The sequence below is a fragment of the Leopardus geoffroyi genome, chromosome C1, assembly GCF_018350155.1.
Source record: "Leopardus geoffroyi isolate Oge1 chromosome C1, O.geoffroyi_Oge1_pat1.0, whole genome shotgun sequence".
NCBI classification, from domain to species: domain Eukaryota; kingdom Metazoa; phylum Chordata; class Mammalia; order Carnivora; family Felidae; genus Leopardus; species Leopardus geoffroyi.
Window position 1 is genome coordinate 55,760,001 of NC_059328.1, and position 18,859 is coordinate 55,778,859.

At 41.2% G+C, this 18,859-nt stretch overlaps 1 protein-coding gene across 3 annotated transcripts in view; it reads left to right on the forward strand.

Moving 5' to 3' along the window:
* The window catches only part of IL12RB2 (interleukin 12 receptor subunit beta 2), a 78,017-nt gene that overhangs the window by 50,822 nt on the left and 8,336 nt on the right, over positions 1-18,859 (forward strand). For all 3 annotated transcript variants that reach the window (XM_045477788.1, XM_045477786.1, XM_045477787.1), the window contains exons 10-14: positions 6,424-6,624; positions 10,639-10,737; positions 10,828-10,986; positions 15,629-15,766; positions 18,520-18,610. In XM_045477788.1, the coding sequence (XP_045333744.1) occupies positions 6,424-6,624; positions 10,639-10,737; positions 10,828-10,986; positions 15,629-15,766; positions 18,520-18,610 (688 nt within the window). The remainder of the gene's footprint in view (positions 1-6,423; positions 6,625-10,638; positions 10,738-10,827; positions 10,987-15,628; positions 15,767-18,519; positions 18,611-18,859) is intronic.

Below are 18,859 nucleotides of genomic sequence, written 5' to 3' on the forward strand. Positions count from 1 at the left end.
ACTGGATAGGTGTTAAAAAAAGGATGAGGCTCCATACAGATGAACATGCAGGGGAGGTAAGATAGGACAGTACTTGAACTGAGCAATAGCAAAGAGAGTTCTGGTCCTGGAAATCTTGGAGTTTCAAGGATCTATGCTTCTCCTAAGATGACACCTGAACCACCCAATACCCTGCACGTCCCAGGTGACATAGAGGACACACTGGCAAATTACATGGTCCCACCCTTGAGCGCTCTTGTCTCACACATATTCTGAATGATCTGTAGGGATAACGTACTATGATTTTGTCTCCCTTTCTTTCAGCGTATGTTAATGTATACTCCTCACATACAGAGCTTTCCTTTTAGGAAAAGAAAAATAATACCCTCCACAGACAGAATTATGTTGATTTTGAGAAAGTAGGGAAAACTTTGTTGTAAAAAAAAAAACACCTGCCACAGCATTGCCTATAAAGAAGCACAAGAGTGATTTTGTTGGTTTACGATGAAAATTGAATGTGTGCTAAACCCATCAGTCAGCAAGTAAAAACATATTTAATATTTCAGACCAGTCCCTGTACTCAAGAATTCTCAAAACTATGGGAAAAGTCAGAAGCCAGTACAGGGGTGCCTGAGTGGCTCAGTCAGTTGAGTGTCTGACTCTTGATTTCAGCTCAGGTCATGATCTCACAGTTCGTGAGTTTGAGTCCCGCATTGAATTCTGTTCTGAAAGTGGAGCCTGCCTAAAATTCTTTCTCTCCGACTCCCTCTGCCCCTCCCCTGCTCTTATATGCTCTCTAAATAAATAAATAGACAAATAAATAAAAAGTTTTTAACAGAAGCCAGTACAGTCATAAGAAGAGACCCATACAGATGTCAGAGACTGAGGCCCCAGGAGGTGAAATAACCTAGCCAAGATCAACAGATCCAATTAGTGGCAGAACTGGACTGGAAAACAAGGCCACCTGTCTCTTAGATGGGTACTTATTGCAAATACCTTATGAACCTTATGACTCTGTTCAGAAGCTCTCAGGGAAAAAGGAGATGGGAAGTTGAATGATTGAGGCTAAAGGAATAATTCTGAAAGGTGATAGAAAGAAGGTGAGTTGTTATCAGAGTTCTGAAGGAGAGAACATGCCCTGACAAACATCATGGGAAGGAAATTCAGGCTTGTTCCTGGTAAATATGATGAGTCAGGCAGAGCAATGCCAAGTTGATTTGCCTAGCAAATTCCAGAGAAAGCAGTGGTCAGAAGGGGTCTCTGGCTATTTTAGTCCATCACCTGGCAAAGGTACTGGAACCTATAGGTGCTCAATAAATATTTACCAAATGAATGCATTTCATTCTCAAAAAAAAAAAAAAAAAAATCATGTGGCATAGCCAGGACATTGATAACAAGGCAAATGAATATAAGGAAACCCCTAGTGGGGAGTTCCAGTCCCTGACAAGATGGCCAATACTCAGGTTATAGGCCCTCACCACCAAGCACAGTACTGAGGATGCCATTGGAGGGACAGGATAGATGGCTGAGTGCAGTGGGGAATAGTGTTGAAAGGGAGTGCTGAAGTAGCACTTTCTGGTTTCACTCCTTCTTATCACTCATGTTGCCCTGATATCATTGCTTAGACATTTCTACTATGGAGCAGGGAAGTCCAGAGAGCAGAACAGGGTAACTTCAGAGAAGCCCCAGCACCTGGCTGTGGAGGGGAGCTTAGAGCAAAGACTACCTCTGAGCTGGCTGGTCCTTGAGATTTCTCCTGCCATCTACCCCATGGGCCTGGCAATTACAAAAGAGAGTAACAGTCCCAATCCCCCATGCAGAGCAGTGCCAGCCATTAAGACATGAGTACTGGGTTCTGGAGGTACTAAGTATACCTCAGGGGAACCTGAGGACAGGTAGAACACAAGCTAAATCACTGTAGACTCTCTGGCCTGGAACTTTCCACCCTGAGAAGCTCCTCCTCCCCACCTGAACTTACTTGGAGAAACACAAACTACAGTGAAGCTTTCACTGTCTCCCCACAGAAAGATAAAGGCCAAGGCTGCAACAGCAACCCAAGAAAATAAGACATCCCAAAGGAGAAAATTAGGAGAAATCTGAGGGGCACAAGTTCCGGGAAAGAAAGGCAACAAAGGGAACAACATGTACCATAGAAAATCTCACTAATGCCACAGAAAGAACAAGAGTTGAGAATAAGCATAACAAATATCCTTAGAAAGATTAGAGAGGCTGGTAGAAACATGAATCAGTCAAGTCAGGTGGTTATGAAGAAGCCCCAAATGAAGAGAGTCTGTATGGAAGGTTTAATTGTTGAAATAACACAGCCAATGCGTTGAATCGCAGAAAGGACTCAAGACCGAGTGAGTGGAAGTTTGGGTGAGAGACTTCCAAAAGGCATCAAAAGCCAGGAAAGAAGTTGAAAAATGAGAAAACTTAAAAGACTGAAAGAAGAGAAAGAGAAATTATGACAACTACTTAAAAGGAGTCCCAGGCAGAGAAAAAACTAAATGAAGGGGAAAAAATACTTGAAAATATTTATTAAAAAATCTTACTGTGTGTACTGCTCTAGTACAGGACGTCAGTAGTGGGGCAGGCTATGCATATGTGTGGTCGGGGTACACAGAAAAGCTCTGCATCTTCCACTCATGCTGCTGTGAACTTAAAGCTTCTCTAAAAAGTCAAATCTGTGTTATAAAAGTCTCTGAAAAAAAAATTAGTAGAAAGTGGAGGATAGAAAAGTCAAAAAAAAAAAAAAAAAGAAAATAGTGCAGAATGATCAACAGATTGATCCCAAGAATGTAAAGATGGATAAATATCAGAAAAATGTATTAATGTAATTCATCACAATAATAAAGAGAGAGAAAGGGGTATGTTTTTAACAGATACAGAAAAGTATTTGGTGAAAAATATTTTTTAATAAATAATATTTTACAAAAATAAACCTAATTGGAAACTATGAAGAAACTAAAATGTTTTAGGTTTTTAAAGACTTGCTACTGGGGCGCCTGGGTGGTGCAGTCGGTTAAGCGTCCGACTTCAGCCAGGTCACGATCTCGCGGTCCGTGAGTTTGAGCCCCGCGTCAGGCTCTGGGCTGATGGCTCAGAGCCTGGAGCCTGTTACCGATTCTGTGTCTCCCTCTCTCTCTGCCCCTCCCCCATTCATGCTCTGTCTCTCTCTGTCCCAAAAATAAATAAACGTTGAAAAATAATAATAATAATAAAAAAAAAGACTTGCTACCAAAAACCTTCAGCAAATATCATCCTAATAAAGATATATAAGCACAGTCTCCTTAAAATTTACAACAATGAAAACATAAAAGGAAATAAGAGATTTAAAGATTGAAAGGAGGTGATTTTTTTTTTTGGAAAAAAAATTTTATGCTTATTTCTGATAGAGTGCAAGTGGGTGAGGGGTAAAGAGAGAGAAAGAGAGAGAGACAGAATCTGAAGCAGGCTCCGGGCTCTGAGCTGTCAGAGCAGAGCCCAGTGTAGGACTCAAACTCATGAACTGTGAGGTCATGACCTGAGCCAAAGTCGGATGCTCAACTAAATGAGCCATCCAGGTGCCCCGGAAGAAGGGGATGCTTAAGTGTGCAGCTAATAAGATTACTAAGTGGAAAGTTCAACAAAGGCAACAGACAAATTATTAGAACTAATTAGAAACTTTAGCAGTTTACCAGAAATAAGAATGACACACACAAATGGTAGAAAAAGCATTAGAAAATAAGATGTTATTTAAATAGCAGAATACATGTATAAAGTGTGTAGGAATTAGCCTGTAACAAGGAATGCATAAAAACCTTAAGAAGCTATTTTTAAAACTCCATTGAAAGATTATAAAAGAGGATCTGGGGCGCCTGGGTGGCTCAGTCAGCTAAGCGTCCGACTTCGGCTCAGGTCATGATCTTGCAGTTTGCGAGTTCAAGCTCCATGTCAGGCTCTGTGCTGACAGCTCAGAGCCTGGAACCTGCTTTGGATTCTGTGTCTCCCTCTCTCTGCTCCTCCCCGACTCATGCGCTCTCTCTCTCTCTCTCTCTCTCTCTCTCTCTCTCTCTCTCTGTATCAGAAATAAACTTAAAAAAAATTTTTTTTACAAAGATATAAAAGAGGATCTGAAAATTTTCAATTAAACAGCATATTTATGAATGAAACAAATTAACATTGGAACACCATCATTTCACCTTGAATTAAACTATAAATTTAACTTAATTCCAATAAAAAATAACAGCTGGAATTTCTGGGGACTCTGATAAACTGATTCCAAAGCTATATGGAAGAATAAAGTGTCATAAATATCCTGGACCACTTTGGAAAATGAAGGGCAAAATGAGGAGGGGAATTTACCAACCAAATAGACATCACAAAGCCTAGTAGTATGAGCAGTTTGTTCTCGCAAAGAAGCTGACCCCAGACATAGACCCATTAAATATATGGAACTTGGTGTATGGAACTTAGGGATAGTATCCATTAAATATATGGAACTTAGGGATAGTATCCATTAAATATATGGAACTTAGGGATAGTATCACATTTGGAAAAATTGACTCAAAGTGTGGAAAATATAATAAAATCTATTCCCCTTAATAATTGTATTCCCTTAGCTAGATTTGGATTAAAAACTTAAATGTGGCAGGTAAAAACCAGAAGCCAAGAGGAGAAAATGTAATTGAGTATCTTTCATGATCCCAAGATGGAAGGATTTCATAAACAAGACTCAAAATGCACAAGCCAGGGGCACCTGGGTTGCTCAATAGATTAAGCATCTGACTCTTGATTTTGGCTCAGGTCATGATCTCCCCATGTCAGGATTCTCCCTCCCTCTCTCTCTGCCCCTTCCCCATACGTGAGCGCACACTCTCCCTCTTTCTTTCTCTCTCAGAAATAAACACTTTTTTAAAAAACTGCACAAGCCATAGATAAATTTACCTAAATCAAAGTAAATATTTATGTACAAACATATCATAAAGTTATCAGACTTAAAAAGCTGAAATATAATATTTCTAGTGTTGAAAGCTGACAAATGATTGATATCTAGAATATAAAACCTATTTCTGTAAATCAGAGAAAAGACAGGAAACTCAACGGAAAAAAATGAGTTAAGTATATGAGCAGGGAGTTCACAGAGGAGGAAGTCAGAATGCTAGTAACATATGAAGAAAAGCTCAGCATCATAAGAAATCAGAAAGCAAAAACAAAACTGTAGTTAAAAACTGCTTTGCATCTACCAGATTGGCAAAAATTAGAAAGTCAGAGATACCAAGTATTGGTGGGGAAATAAGAATCCTTACGCTTTGCTTTTCTTTAAAAAAAATTTTTTTAATGTTTATTTTTGAAGGAGAGAGAGACAGAGTATGATTGGCAGGGGGGGGCGTCCAGAGAGAGAAAGGGAGACACAGAATCTGAATCAGGCTCCAGGCTCTGAGCTATCAGCACAGAGCCCGACGCAGGGCTCGAACCCACAATCTGCAAGATCATGACCTGAGCCCAAGTCAAAGCTCAACTGACTGAGCCACCCAGGCGCCCCTCCTTATGCTTTTCTTGTTGGAGTGTCAACTGATTGGCTATTTTAGAGATCACTCTGGCTGTGTTTAATGAAATAATACGTGTATTTATACTTGAGCAGCTCTGTGCAGATATATCCAGAGACATTCTTGGGACAGGGACACATGAGAATATGGAAGAGAATGTTCATTGCATCCTTGTTTGTGTTAGCAAACAGCTGGACGGAACTGCCTTATTGTCGCTTGGACAGAAAAAGATTTGAGGTAGCAGTCAGAAGGAATAAGCTGGATTTACATATAGCAGCAGGATGGACATATCCCAGAAATATAATATTAAATGGGAAAGAAAAAGTAAGAAAAAGCATTATATTTACTCCCAGCACATTTCATGAAAATACAAAGCACAAACACAAAGCAACACTAATTTTCAAGGATACGTAGATATCTAAATAAACATATGGGAGGTAGATTAGAAGGATGCATATTATATTCATTACAGCAGGTACCTTTGGGGAATGGAAGATAAAGAGGAAAATAATAACTACACAGGGTCCTTGCACTGATGCCAATTCAGATTTGTTGAAAACAAATATGAAGTCCTTTTTTTTTTTAAATAAAGCCCATTTTATTTATTTATTCTGAGGCGAAGGAAATGGGGGAAGGCAGAGAGAGGGGGAGAGAATCCCAACCAGACTCCTCACTGTCAGTGCAGAGCCCGACACAGGGCTCGAACCCACGAACTGTGTAATTATGACCTGAACTAAAATCAAGAGTTGGACGCTTAACCAACTGAGCCACCCAGGCACCCCCCCCCCCCCCGCGCCAAATCTGAAGTTCTTAAAAAGAAATTGTTTTTTTGGAAAACTTTGCTGGGATGAGTTGTTTTTTATATCTTTATCCACCTGTGAATTTGTTTTTGTCCTTCCCCCTTTTCCCCATTAAGAGTTGTTGGCTCCTCGTCAGGTCTCTGCAAACTCAGAGGGCGTGGACAACATGATGGTGACCTGGGAGCCCCCTGGGAAAGCCGCCCCTGCTGTCCAGGAGTATGTGGTGGAATGGAGGGAGCCCCATTCCGGGAGTGACATGCAGCCCCCTCTAAACTGGCTGCGGAGCCCCCCCTACAATGTGTCCGCTTTGATTTCAGGTATTTAATTGTTCACCTTCCTTTTGGAGAGTTACTAAGCTCACTTTTTTTGGAGGAAGTCACAGGTGGGAACCCAGAACCTTCTTCAGTTTACAGGCGGCTGCATAAGAGGAATAGTAATGACCTAGGGTCCTTCAGGACAGCACCTCAGAGTATACCACTGCAGGCATAGAATACCAACTGATTGACTAAAATCTCTAGTGTTTATGGAAAATTCATGTGCCTGGCACAGAGCCGTATATGCCAAATGCATCATTGAACCAAACACACATGGCTGAGAGCTAAGTAGTAATCGGTCAGTGTGATGGGCACCTTCCACTTAGGAGTTTAGGTAATTCTCAGAACAATCTTATGTAGCAACTACTGTAGTCATTGTACAGATGAGGAAACCAGGAGATCTTTCATTACCAATTCTGCATAGTATTTGTGTGATAATAAATCCAGAATTATCTATGTGATAATTAGCATTTCTAGACCCCAAATCCAAATCTGTCAGTAGTTACAATCAAGTGATAGAAGGCATCTGAAAAATATATTAAAATGATTGGACAGAACTTAGTCAATGTCACTTTTAGGAATAAGTTCAGCAGAGTAGCTGAAAGTCCAGGTTCTGTGGGTTTAAGTCCTGGCTCTGTCACTAGGCTGTGTGACCTAGGGCAAATTATTTAACTTCTCTTTATCTCAGTTTCTTTATCTGCAAAATGGGCAAAATAATATTGCCTACCCCATTGGGCTATTGTGAGGACTAACTGAATTGATGTAGAGAAAACATTTTGAATAGTGCCTAACACATTTTAAGTACCTGATAATTTAGCTGTCATTGTTGTTATTATATGTGACAGGGCTAACATTCTTACAGGCTTGCAAGCTCTAAATTCTATTATATTTTTGTTACACCATGGCAATCATTACACCTGTCCAGGAGGATATACATGCCCTGCTTACAGAGACAAGACAGATGAAATAAGCAGAGCAGAACATGTGGCAACACGTGAGCTAGTCATTAACTGTGTGCCTCTTTTATACTGTAGCTGCTCAGATTTCTAGTGGGTTGCATTCAGTTTTAATCACTACACTTAAAGACAATGCTGTCTAGATAACCCAGTGAACATCAAAGGAAGATGAGAGCAAGTCATTGGAGGTCTGGAACTTTTAATGTGGGAACCATTTAGCCTGTAGAAGAGAAGTCTAGATGGGGGTGGGAGGTTTGATGGCTGTTGCTGGCTTTGATGTATACATGAGAAAGAGTATGTGTCCTTTGTTGCTCTGGAGAACACAACTAAATCCTCTATGTGGAAATTATAAGGCAGATGTCAGCTCAATTTTGAGAAAGAAATTTCCTTACACATGATGGTCTCTACTAAGACAATTGATTGGCCCTCAGAGTGGTGCATTACCTGTCACTAGAATTGTTGAAATAGGACCAACTTTCCTTTAGGGCTGTTATGCCCATCAAATCAAATGTAACAGTGTAACTCTAAACTGCTACAAAATTGTAAATGCTTATTATAAACTATATTAGGATTTATCTCTGTGGGATACTTTGAGCCCTGTGGTCCCTACAGTTTCTTCCTTTTAGAAATTCTATAATATTACCCAAATACCATAAAAGAGATGACAGGAGAGAATGTTTTTCATATTTAAGATATTAAATTATTTTTAAGCACTTTATAAATACTCATTTGAATGAAATCAGTATGATATTGGGTGAAATAATTTTACTAATTAAAGTTGTTCCCCTGCTTGAAAATATTTGGTTAGCTATTAGTGTTGATGTTACATTCTGGAAATAAACACTTAACAAATTAAGGTAATTCATACTTATGAATTCAATATGGCGCTCTCCAGTCAGTAAGGTGACTCATTGCCTTCGGATCCTTACCAGCCTTTTCTCATCATCTGGCTAGGGCAGAGTTGGGTGTTTTGGAATATATCCTGAAGGTCAGAATACCATCCGGCTCCTAGATTATAGGTTTATGGGCCCAGGCTAGAGACTATCAGCCCTGTCTTGTGTGGGTAAAAATGGTTCTGACCATATAGATCCACTCCTTATATAAATATGTAGATATCTATCTGTAGATGTCTAGAAATACCTTCCCTGATGCCTAGGCTATTTGGGTCCCTCTTCTGCATGCTCCCACTGGACTTCCTCTATGATCATTCTTCATTACTGATCATTTAATGTTTGTCTTCTCCCAAATTTAATAGGTGAAATTAGCTTTCTGCAAAAAATCCACCATAGCTATAGTTTAAAAACATGGAACGGAGCCTTTGTCCAAGGGTGCCAGGTATATATGTATGCACGGGAGTAGTGGGAAATAGGCCTGGAAGTTGGGGCCAAACTATAGAAAGAAATAAAAAAACTTAGGAATGTGGACTTTGTGCACTGGACGGCAAAACTAAGGAATTTGGAGCTAATGATTAGGGTGTGTTTGTGTAAGAATTCGCCAATAAAACAGGGGTCCTTAAGGTCAGAGCCAGGGAACAAGCTTATTAGGGCTCTCCTCTGCATGCAAAGGGAAAAGTCAACTAAGTTATGGATCCACATTTTCTTCCCTCCTCCACTAAGGGTGGGCTATTCACAAAAAGAAGCCACAGCTTCTGATGCAGCAGTCCCAAAGCCTCTGCCCTGAACTCACATTTTGCACGGCAAAATGCAGTGATACTATTTGCCTAATGAGCTCTTCTGGAATTCCCACAGCTATACACAGGCACAGTGGTTGGCCGGATACTTCCAGGACCAGCGACAGCAGCCAGGCCCTAGCCCCTCCCAGATGAAATATGATTCCTTATTCCTTGTTGCCCTTTTGGCTCCTGGGTCTGCCTGCCACTGTGAAGAAGCTTTGGATGACTGGACTAAGCTCACTGTGGCCTTTTCTCTGTATCACCTGGTTCATGAATATGAATGGGAACTCACCATGGCATGAGTTCGGATCTCCTTGTGGTCTCTTCCAACAGTATTGGTTACACATCTGAGGTTTCTGTAGGGCACTTGCTGGAATGTTTAAGGAACAATGGATTTTCATATAAAACACACCTTATTTAGTAAATTATTCTGCGATACAAAATTCCTCTTCCCCCAAAGTAAAATGTTAAAATTGTCAGTGTAGGGGATCAGATCTGCATTAAACAATATGGGAGATAGCCCTTACTCTGACCACATAATCCTATCATTGCCTAGTAGGGATTCGCTCTCTTTTCCCTTTAAATTTCCATTGGGAATTTAAAGATATGTCCTGGACAGTGTCTATGAGAAGGGCCTTTTCTTTACAGGAAGTAGAATCTAAAATTCATGGAAATAAGGAATTTTGACGGGAAAGAGCAACTCGCTAGCAAACTTCATGACTCACAGAAAATTGCAAAGTGTGGCATTTTAAAAGCTAGGAAGGGGCAGTAACGTTCCTAGGTATCCTCCTCATCTCCAGGCTGTCAAGCAAGTGAAATGTGACTGGAGCATAGAGGGGGAGGCGGGGGGGGGGGGGGGGGGGAGGAGGGGAAGGAACAAGGGGTTGGATTACACTGAGCATGCCCTGGTTAGAATGTGCCATCCCACTGCCCTGTCAGATCCCCAAAAGCGTCTGTGGAGTTAGAAGAGGGTTCAGGTTCAAAACAACAGTCGCACTTCTCTGCAAATAGCAAATGATTTGCTTGTAGAAGTCAGTGGGTTTTGCGGGGTTTTTTTTTTTTGTTTTTTGGTTTTTTTCCTTGTGAGTTTTGTTTCAAAAGCAGTCTCTGTAGTTATATTTAAATCTTTGTTGGAAATGGAATAGCTTTTGTCTCCTTAATCATGTTGACCCCGGAAAGAAGCTTCAGGTCTGCCTGTTGGCTCACCTTGAGGTGAACTTGAGAGGCAGGAGTAGTTGCTTCCAGAAGCCAGCAACTTGGCAAGCAGGATGCTGAGATTTTGTGACTTAGGTCATCCCTTCACCCTCAGTCCAGAAATTTTTAAATGTCTCCCTTTAGTGACTCACATGTGATGCCAAACCTGTTGTAAGAACTCCCTTTTCCTTGCAGGGAACATAAAACCCTACAGCTGTTATGAAATCTGCGTGTATGCACTGTCGGGGGACCAGAGAGGATGCAGCTCCATCCGGAGTAACTCTAAGCACAAAGGTGAGCCTTGGAACCTTTTGCCGAATTTTACTTTAGTTCAATAGTTTGGATTTAAAGGGTGACAAAAGCTTTCTGTGTTCTACTTTGCAGCACCACTGAGTGGCCCCCACATTAATGCCATCTCAGAGGAAAAGGGGAACATTGTGATTTCATGGAACGAAATTCCAGCCCAGGAGCAAATGGGTTGCATCCTCCATTACAGGATATACTGGAAGGAACAGGACTCTAATTCCCAGCCTCAACTTTGTGGTATGTGTGAGGCACAAATGCAGTGGGGCCTTTCTTATTTAGATGTTGGGAAAACACAAGTATGCGCATGTGCATACATACACACAGGTGCTAACACTGTGACTGGCACATAGTAGGTGCTCAGTAAATATTTGTGAAATTAATTGAGTGAAAAAAAATGGAAGATATCTAAACACACACGTACACAGTTACTGACTATATGTTATGTGCCAAGCAAATTGAAGAAATGAAGGCTAATGGACTAGGCTCTCAAGGAGCTACTCACATGGGGAGATATTTCAAAAAGCAGTTAACAGCTGGGGTGCCTGGGTGGCTCAGTTGGTTAAGTGTCCAACTTCAGCTCAGGTCATGATCTCATGGTTTGTGGGTTCAAGCCCCACGTTGGGCTCTATGCTGACAGCTCAGAGCCTGGACCCAGCTTCAGATTCTGTGTCTCCCTCTCTCTCTGCTCTTCCCCCACTCGTGCTCTGTCTCTCTCAAAAATGAATCAGTGTTAAAAAAATTTAAAAAGAAAAAGCAGTAACAGCACATCAGTACTATTATATAGACCCTTGAGGTGTAAGGGATGAGTTAGAACTTCTGAATCCCCCACATTTGCAAACACTATCATAGCATATTATTTTCTCCTTAAAATGGGTAAAATACAATACAGTTAGGTAGCTTCTTATGACCCATAATTATTCTATAACTATAAAAATCTAAAGCAATTAAATTCTGGCTAGAACATTATCTCAAATGATTTCATCTCTCATTTATGTAGCAGCTCCAAGTCACTTGCCAGATATGATGTTCTAATCTTTGATTTATTCAGAGTTGTTACGGATTTTTTTCCTGGCTTGACCTTCTTTTTATTTCATAAGCAACTGGCTTTCTTTCAGGAGCATTTATCATAAAGAAGCAACATTTTTTAACTAACTTGAGAATAAAGAGAAATAAGGAAGCAATATTTTTATTCCTTCATGAGAGCTGTTAGGTCCAGGAAGAATGTAACCTGAGATGTGGGTGCCAGAGAGCTGCCTGCAAGATTGATTTTTACCTGGAAAACTTTAGAAGTTGGTCCTTTCTCTTGACCTTAGGAAATCTTCAGTATTGCTTTTCTGAAAGTTATGACTTTTAATGCTAGTTATTTTTATTATGTAAATACAACTTGCACATAGTAAAAGCACCTAAATAGTTCAGAAAGATATAAAAATGTAAGTTATCCCTTCCTCCATACTTAGGCTGTTAGCAGTTCTTTTCATGCTCTTCCAGAAAAACAAAACAAAACAAAACAGAAAAATTAATGCATATATTTAGGGTAATCATCTGCATTCTGATCTACACTTTGCTTTTACCTCTCAATAATACAGGCTGGACCTCTTTCTGCATCAGTCCATATGGATTTGCCTCATTCTTTTTTAACAGCTCTATAGAATTCCATTATAAGGCCTCACAATCTGTCAATTAATCCACCACTGATGAACAGCACATATTTTTGAACAGAACCACTTTGGGCCCGTCAGGGTCAGTTATTTCTGAAATGCACCCCAGAACATGACGAATTGATTGACCACTTCCTGGGCCATTTGGACACCCCCCACTTTGCATTTTAGCAGAATTGAAACCAAGATGTCTGTTTACAATCAACATGGTCAGTTGGTTCTTAGAGCTGCTCTTGTACATGTTGAAAAAACTACGTATCTTATTTTACCACAAATCTGATGAATCTGAAGTTTATATAAGGGCATTTTAAAATAAAAGGAGAGGAGGTGCATTGACAGCATGGAGCCTGATTTGGATTCTCTCTCTCTGCCCTACCCCCACTTGCACTCGTGCTCTCTCTCTCTCTCTCAAAATAAATAAAAATTAAAAAAAATTTTTTTTAAGGAGAGGAGGTGCAGATTCAAAGTCCTATTTCACACCAGTTTAAATTGTTTTCCTTTTATTCAGTAAGCATTCATTGATGAATTAGACCTGTCTGTCTTCAGAGAGCTCAATCTACCAAGGGAGGTGGAAAAGCACACAGAGTGATGTAACCATTGTAATCAAGGACTGACAACTACCTATTGTATTTGGCAACTAGAAATCATTGGCAAAGCCACAGGTGCAGTCTCCAGAGAGTGGTAGAGGGCAGTAGGTTGAGGAGGAGGGAGAAAGACGCCAGAGAGAGAGGCATTACAAACCGAAGAGGAGGATGGCGAGCCAACGAGGAAGGGGGCCCTGTCCTATGTGTCTGGGAGCTGTCCACTGGGCAGCAGCACTGTGGCCACACGCAGAATGCAGTTGGAGCACTCTGCCCTGTCTGAGCAGAGGAGAGGGCTACACCTGGGGCAGAGCATCCGCATTTTAGTGCCTCTCTCAGGTGGTTCCGGTTCACAGCCACTCCTCTGGAAATGTGTTGATGCTGCCATGTGCACCAATAGCACATTTCTCTACTGGCACACATGTTGGGTTTTGTTACTACTTGGCTGTTTTTGTCAACAGACTCTGAGCATCATGAAGGCAGAGGCCAGGGCAATTTGCTCACCGTTGTCTCCACGTACCAGGCATACAGGAGTGAATACTGCCCTACTCTTTGTTACACCAATGTAGATTGTTAGGTAATAACTAGTTTCCAGTAACAATGTGGCTGTTTTGTCTGGTACCACTTGACTTTCTTACCTGCAGCCTTTCAAATGATTGGCAACTATCCCATCTTCCTCAACTGGTGCCGCCTCATTTAACCACCCTGAGCCTCAAGTTTCAGCCCCCCAAGGATTGAATGCCCACCTTTATCTCTGCTGGTGATCACAGCCCAGACCAGGCAGCAGAACCGGAATTTCCTGCATGACTTCTTTCTCCCATTTCTCAACCAGGTCTGTTTTGCTAGCCAAACTGAGAGAGCCATCACCCTCCTCACTGCTCCCTCCATAGTTTCTGTTTTTATTCTCCAAGTATACATATGTGTGTGTGTTTGTGTATAAACTTTTTTGGCCCAGCAAACCCTTCAAGACCCTTCCCTTCTGTTCTGAGGTCTCATTTCACTCTGAGTTAAGGGTGCCTTCACACGGTCGGATGGTTGACTCTGATGCTCACTGATGCTTTGCTGCAGCAAGATGAGAGAAGGTCTCTCCAAAATTAATTTTTTAATCCTCTGCCATAGGAATAAAGACAGAGTTTTTTTTAGTTTAATCACATAGTTTAAGTCTGTGCGAATTCATCAGGTTAGAGTAGGCTTGGAAATTTTCCACATGGTACTTTTTCTCAACAGGATGTTGAATATAGGGGTACCTAGGTGGTTCAGTGAAGTGTCTGACTTCCACTCAGGTCATGATCTCACAGTTTGTGGGTTTGAGCCCCACATCGGGCTCTCTGCTGATAGCTCAGAGCCTGGAGCCTGCTTCGAATTCTGTGTCTCCCTCTCTTTGCGCCCCCCCCCCGCCCCCGCATGCTGTCTCTCAATAAATAAACATTTAAAAAATTAAATTTAAAAAAAGGATGTTGAATATAGAAATTGCTCTGATAGTCACAGCTGTTAAGTGATGTGCTTAGGCCCCTTTGGATGGATATTACAGGACTCCTTGCTGGTCACCCATAGTAATCAGGGGTGGGGGGAGTATAAGGGCTCTCTCTGTTTTCTCCACCAGCTGGTGAACTCTTTGAGGCAGATTCTGTGCCTTTGTATACTTGGTGACTTATCCAGAGCACAAGCTCAATAAATATTTGTGACTGTGGAAATAAATTTAGCAAACAGGAGCATTGTCTGACCTGCCCTGGGGTTTTTGAGCTGGTAACTGAAGTTGAGGCTCAAAAGTGCTGGGTTCAAGTTTCCACTTTGATCACCCACACAGGTGCATGTCAGCTGAGGGAGCCAGCAGGTTACTCCTGCCAAAGTTCTGCCCTTGATCTTCTAGTCCTCCTGCCTCGCAGCCCTAGCTTTTGAGAAGTCAGTCCAAACCTTACACCCAGCAGGTCACTGGAAAAGAAGATTGCCTATGTACTACAGGAGGGAAAAAACATCAGCGTGTTGCTCAAAAAACCCAAAATCTTCCCTGCTGAGACTCTGCAGGGGTGTTGAGAGTGTAAGGGACTGATAACCTAGTTAAACTGCCAAATAAATCCAATGTACATGCCACTGATCTCAATTTTAGATTTTATGTCAGATTGAAGCAGATCATCATGTTAAACTCATTAAGACCAGTATCTAGAACCTATCCCAAAAAAGCAGAAAATCAAAATTAATGTTAAATGTCTATTTCATTAATTGCCTAACTTAGCTTTCTTAAAAATTCCACTGAAAACAATTGGTGTATTTAATTTCCTCCCCAAGAGTTCTCAAATATATCTAATAAATGTTGGAAACGGTATAGTCATAGGAAATAAAAGGAATTACTACAGCTGAGTAATTTCAAAGCAGAATGATGAAAGTTCTTTCAAAAGATTTTGCCACAGAAAATTATTTTGGTATGTTGTAGAGTGAGACCTCCGTAAATGACAGTGTCTAGGGCCTAGTAAAACATTAAGTACTAATGAATTAGTAGTTTTAAAAAATTAGTTTTAAAACAGCAATGTGCTTTTCTCTTTCAAATTAAAACATTAACAACAACAAAAGTAAGTAAAAGCCCACATTCAAATAGTTCCTGTAACCTGTGCCTTTCTTCTTTTATCTTTATCCTCCCTTCAGAAATTCCCTATAGGGTATCCCCAAATTCACATTCAATAGACAGCCTGCAGCCCGGAGTAACATATGTCCTGTGGATAACAGCTCTGACAGCTGCTGGTGAAAGCCCCCCAGGAAACAAGAGGGAATTTCATCTGCAAGGTAGGAAACAACTTTAAAGATGGCACAGCCACCCTGGATTCCTACCTAGGTGTATACTCCCACTATGTTTGGCGTGGAGATTATCAGATTTTCTTTAATTAATTACTTTCTTGCTGTTCCATCTTTGCACTTGCTGTTTCCTTTAGCTGGACTGCCCTACCACTGCTTAGAGAAAGTATCTACTTATTTTTCAAAACTCAGCCAAAGTGTTTCCTCCTCCAGGAAGCCTTCCCAAGTGCACCTCCGTAATTCCTCCATAATGCACTACATTTGACCCCTCTTCAAAACACTGAATCCAATAGGCAGGAACTGGTATCTGTTTATCTTCAAGGTCTGGTTGGGTGCCGAGGACATAGTACTTGTTCACTAAATATCTGTTCAGTGACCAATGAGAATAATCTCAACAATAACAATGGCAGCTATTGCCTATCAGGTAGTTACTATGCACCAGTCGTTGTGTTCAGTGCTTTGCACACTGTATTGGTTTGCTGGGGCTCTTGTAACAAAGTGCCACAAACTGTGTGGCTTTAACGACAGAAGTTTATTTTCTCACAGTTCTGGAAGCTGGAAGTCTTGAGTTCAAGGTATCAGCGGGCTTGTTTTCTTCTGAGGACTATGAGAGAATCAGTTCCCTGCTTCTCCTCTCATCTGGTGGCAGTCTTTGGTGTTCTTTGGCTTATAGATCTCTGCTTTCATCTTCACATGGAGTTTTCCTTGTGTGTGTCTCTTTGTTCAAATTTCCTCATTTTTAAGGACACTGATCATGGTGGATTAGGGCTACTTACACCAGTTTGACCTCATCTTAACTAATTACATCTGCAATGATCCTGTTTCATAATATGGTCACTTTCTGAGGTCCTGGAGGTTAGGACTTCAGTGTATGGATTTTTGGGGTAAAAGGACACATTTCACCCTTCATAACATGTACTTTTACTCATTGAATCCTGATCTCAACCACGCAAGGTGCCTGCTTTACACTGTTGTACCTGGTCACATAGTATCAGGCACTCAATTCAAAATGAATAAAGGAACAAGGGATTAGGATGCCTTTTTACAAGGTCCAGAATGTACAGAAAGATTACCCAAAGTCATGGAAGTGTCAAGTGGCAGAACTACAAATCAAACTCAGATTTAGTTACTTGAGTTAAATTTGAGTGACCTAGCGAACATGGGCTTCTCTCCACTGGCTAAATTGTGCTGTTCTCTCTGGCAGCACGTGCCTGCATCTTGCTCCAAGCATGAAACACGCTGTTCTTGCTTTGCAACATGGAGTATCAGGTTGATCATTTAGGACTTTGTTGTTCTATGCCCGGCACTTCTCCACTGGGAAAGTTGACAAACCCTCTTCTCATCTTCTAGCACGCTAGCACGAAAGTTAACTTGTGAGCAATTAATCAATTAACAACTCAGCATCTTTCTACCTGTGGTACTCCATACTTGCCCCATCTGCCCAGGAAGGAAGACAGATGCTAAAGAAATGTCAGATTGTGCTGATTGCGTGGGGTGGTAACAAAACTGCCTGCATCAACACCCCGTTCAGCCCTGGTGACACACCTGCTAGTCCCTCCCTGCTCACGCTCCTCCTGAACCTGTCCTGCACTCTACCAGAAGAATCTTTCTGCAAGATACCTTGCTCCATGTTGACATCCCACCTCCATCACAGCCCATCAGTGGTTCCCCAGGGACCTTGAAGCTAGAATTCAAACTGCTTTGTCACCAAGCCCCGCATGATCTGCTCCTGTTCACCCATCTAGCTTCGTCCTCTACCACACGCTCATCTTTCATACTTGAAAGCGTGACCAGACTACCTGGAGTTGCCTGAAGGTTCCATGTCTTTGTATAGTTCTGTCTAGTCTGCTTCCCTAACTTGACTGCTTTGCTGGCTCCACCCTCCAAACCTGAACTTTGACATCATGCCTTTTGGGACAACATCCTGGGCTGCCCTTGGGATTATTTCCCATGCTGTTCCCTGCTACACTGCCTTGTACATGCCTTTTGTAAAAATGCATATCCCGTGGCATCATGATTTATTTACATGTTTATGCATCTATTTCCTGGACTAGATTAATGATTTAAGACAACAGAGCCCATGTCCTCCTCATCTTTGTATCCCAGCACCTAAAAGGGCCTGACACATGGTTAATAATAATGAATGAATGATAATTATAATAATAAAGAATATACTACTAATAAATGGATGAATTAATGAAGAATCCCAACACATAGCAAAATACATCTTCATAGCAAGAAATCCGAACAATTTCAAAGACCCTAGTTAGAAGGCTTATCCAGTGGTTTGTTAAAATCAGTAATACCATTTCTCAAGGGCTTCCTATGTTCAGATGCATTGCCATGTGCTTTATATACACCATCTCTAATCTTCACAACAACCTGCAGGGCAGATGTCATCATTCACCTTTTGTAGATCAGGAATCTGAAGTCCATTGATCACATATCAGTCAGTGGAAAGTCAGGATTAGAATTCAGGGCTCCCAGTTCACAGCCAGTGCTTGGAACACCACACTCCCTTTCTTTCTGCCCCTGTTAGAGGAAGGAGCCCCTTCCTTAGAACCATAGAACTGGATCCCTTAGGGCCTTTCTCCCTAGCTGAAAGAACAAAAACAAGTTGGCCTTTTTCCTGAGCCCATCTAGCTAGCCAGTAGCTGTGGGTAGGTGCCAGAGGGTTCATGCAAGTGAGTATTTTAAGATGTTCATTGAAGATAACTTAGTCACAGGGTTTGCTAACTTTTCAGGTAAAGCCAATTGGAGTGTGTTTGTGGCACCAAGCATTTGCATTGCTGTCGTCATAGTGGGCATTTTCTCAACGCGTTACTTCCGGCAAAAGTGAGTTGGTTACATTTTCCAATTTCAGCAATGTGATTTTTTTTAAAATGACAATAGCTGTTGCCACTATGTGTCAAAGAAACGGACGTTCTCATACATTGCTGGTAGCAGACTAAATTTATTCAACTTTCTTGGACAACAGTATTATGTTAAAATTTTTTTTAAAGTTTTAAAATAGACCTATGACCTATCAATTCCTAACTGGAAATTTGGTCTAAGTATATGCAGATATTTAATGGCAAATATGTT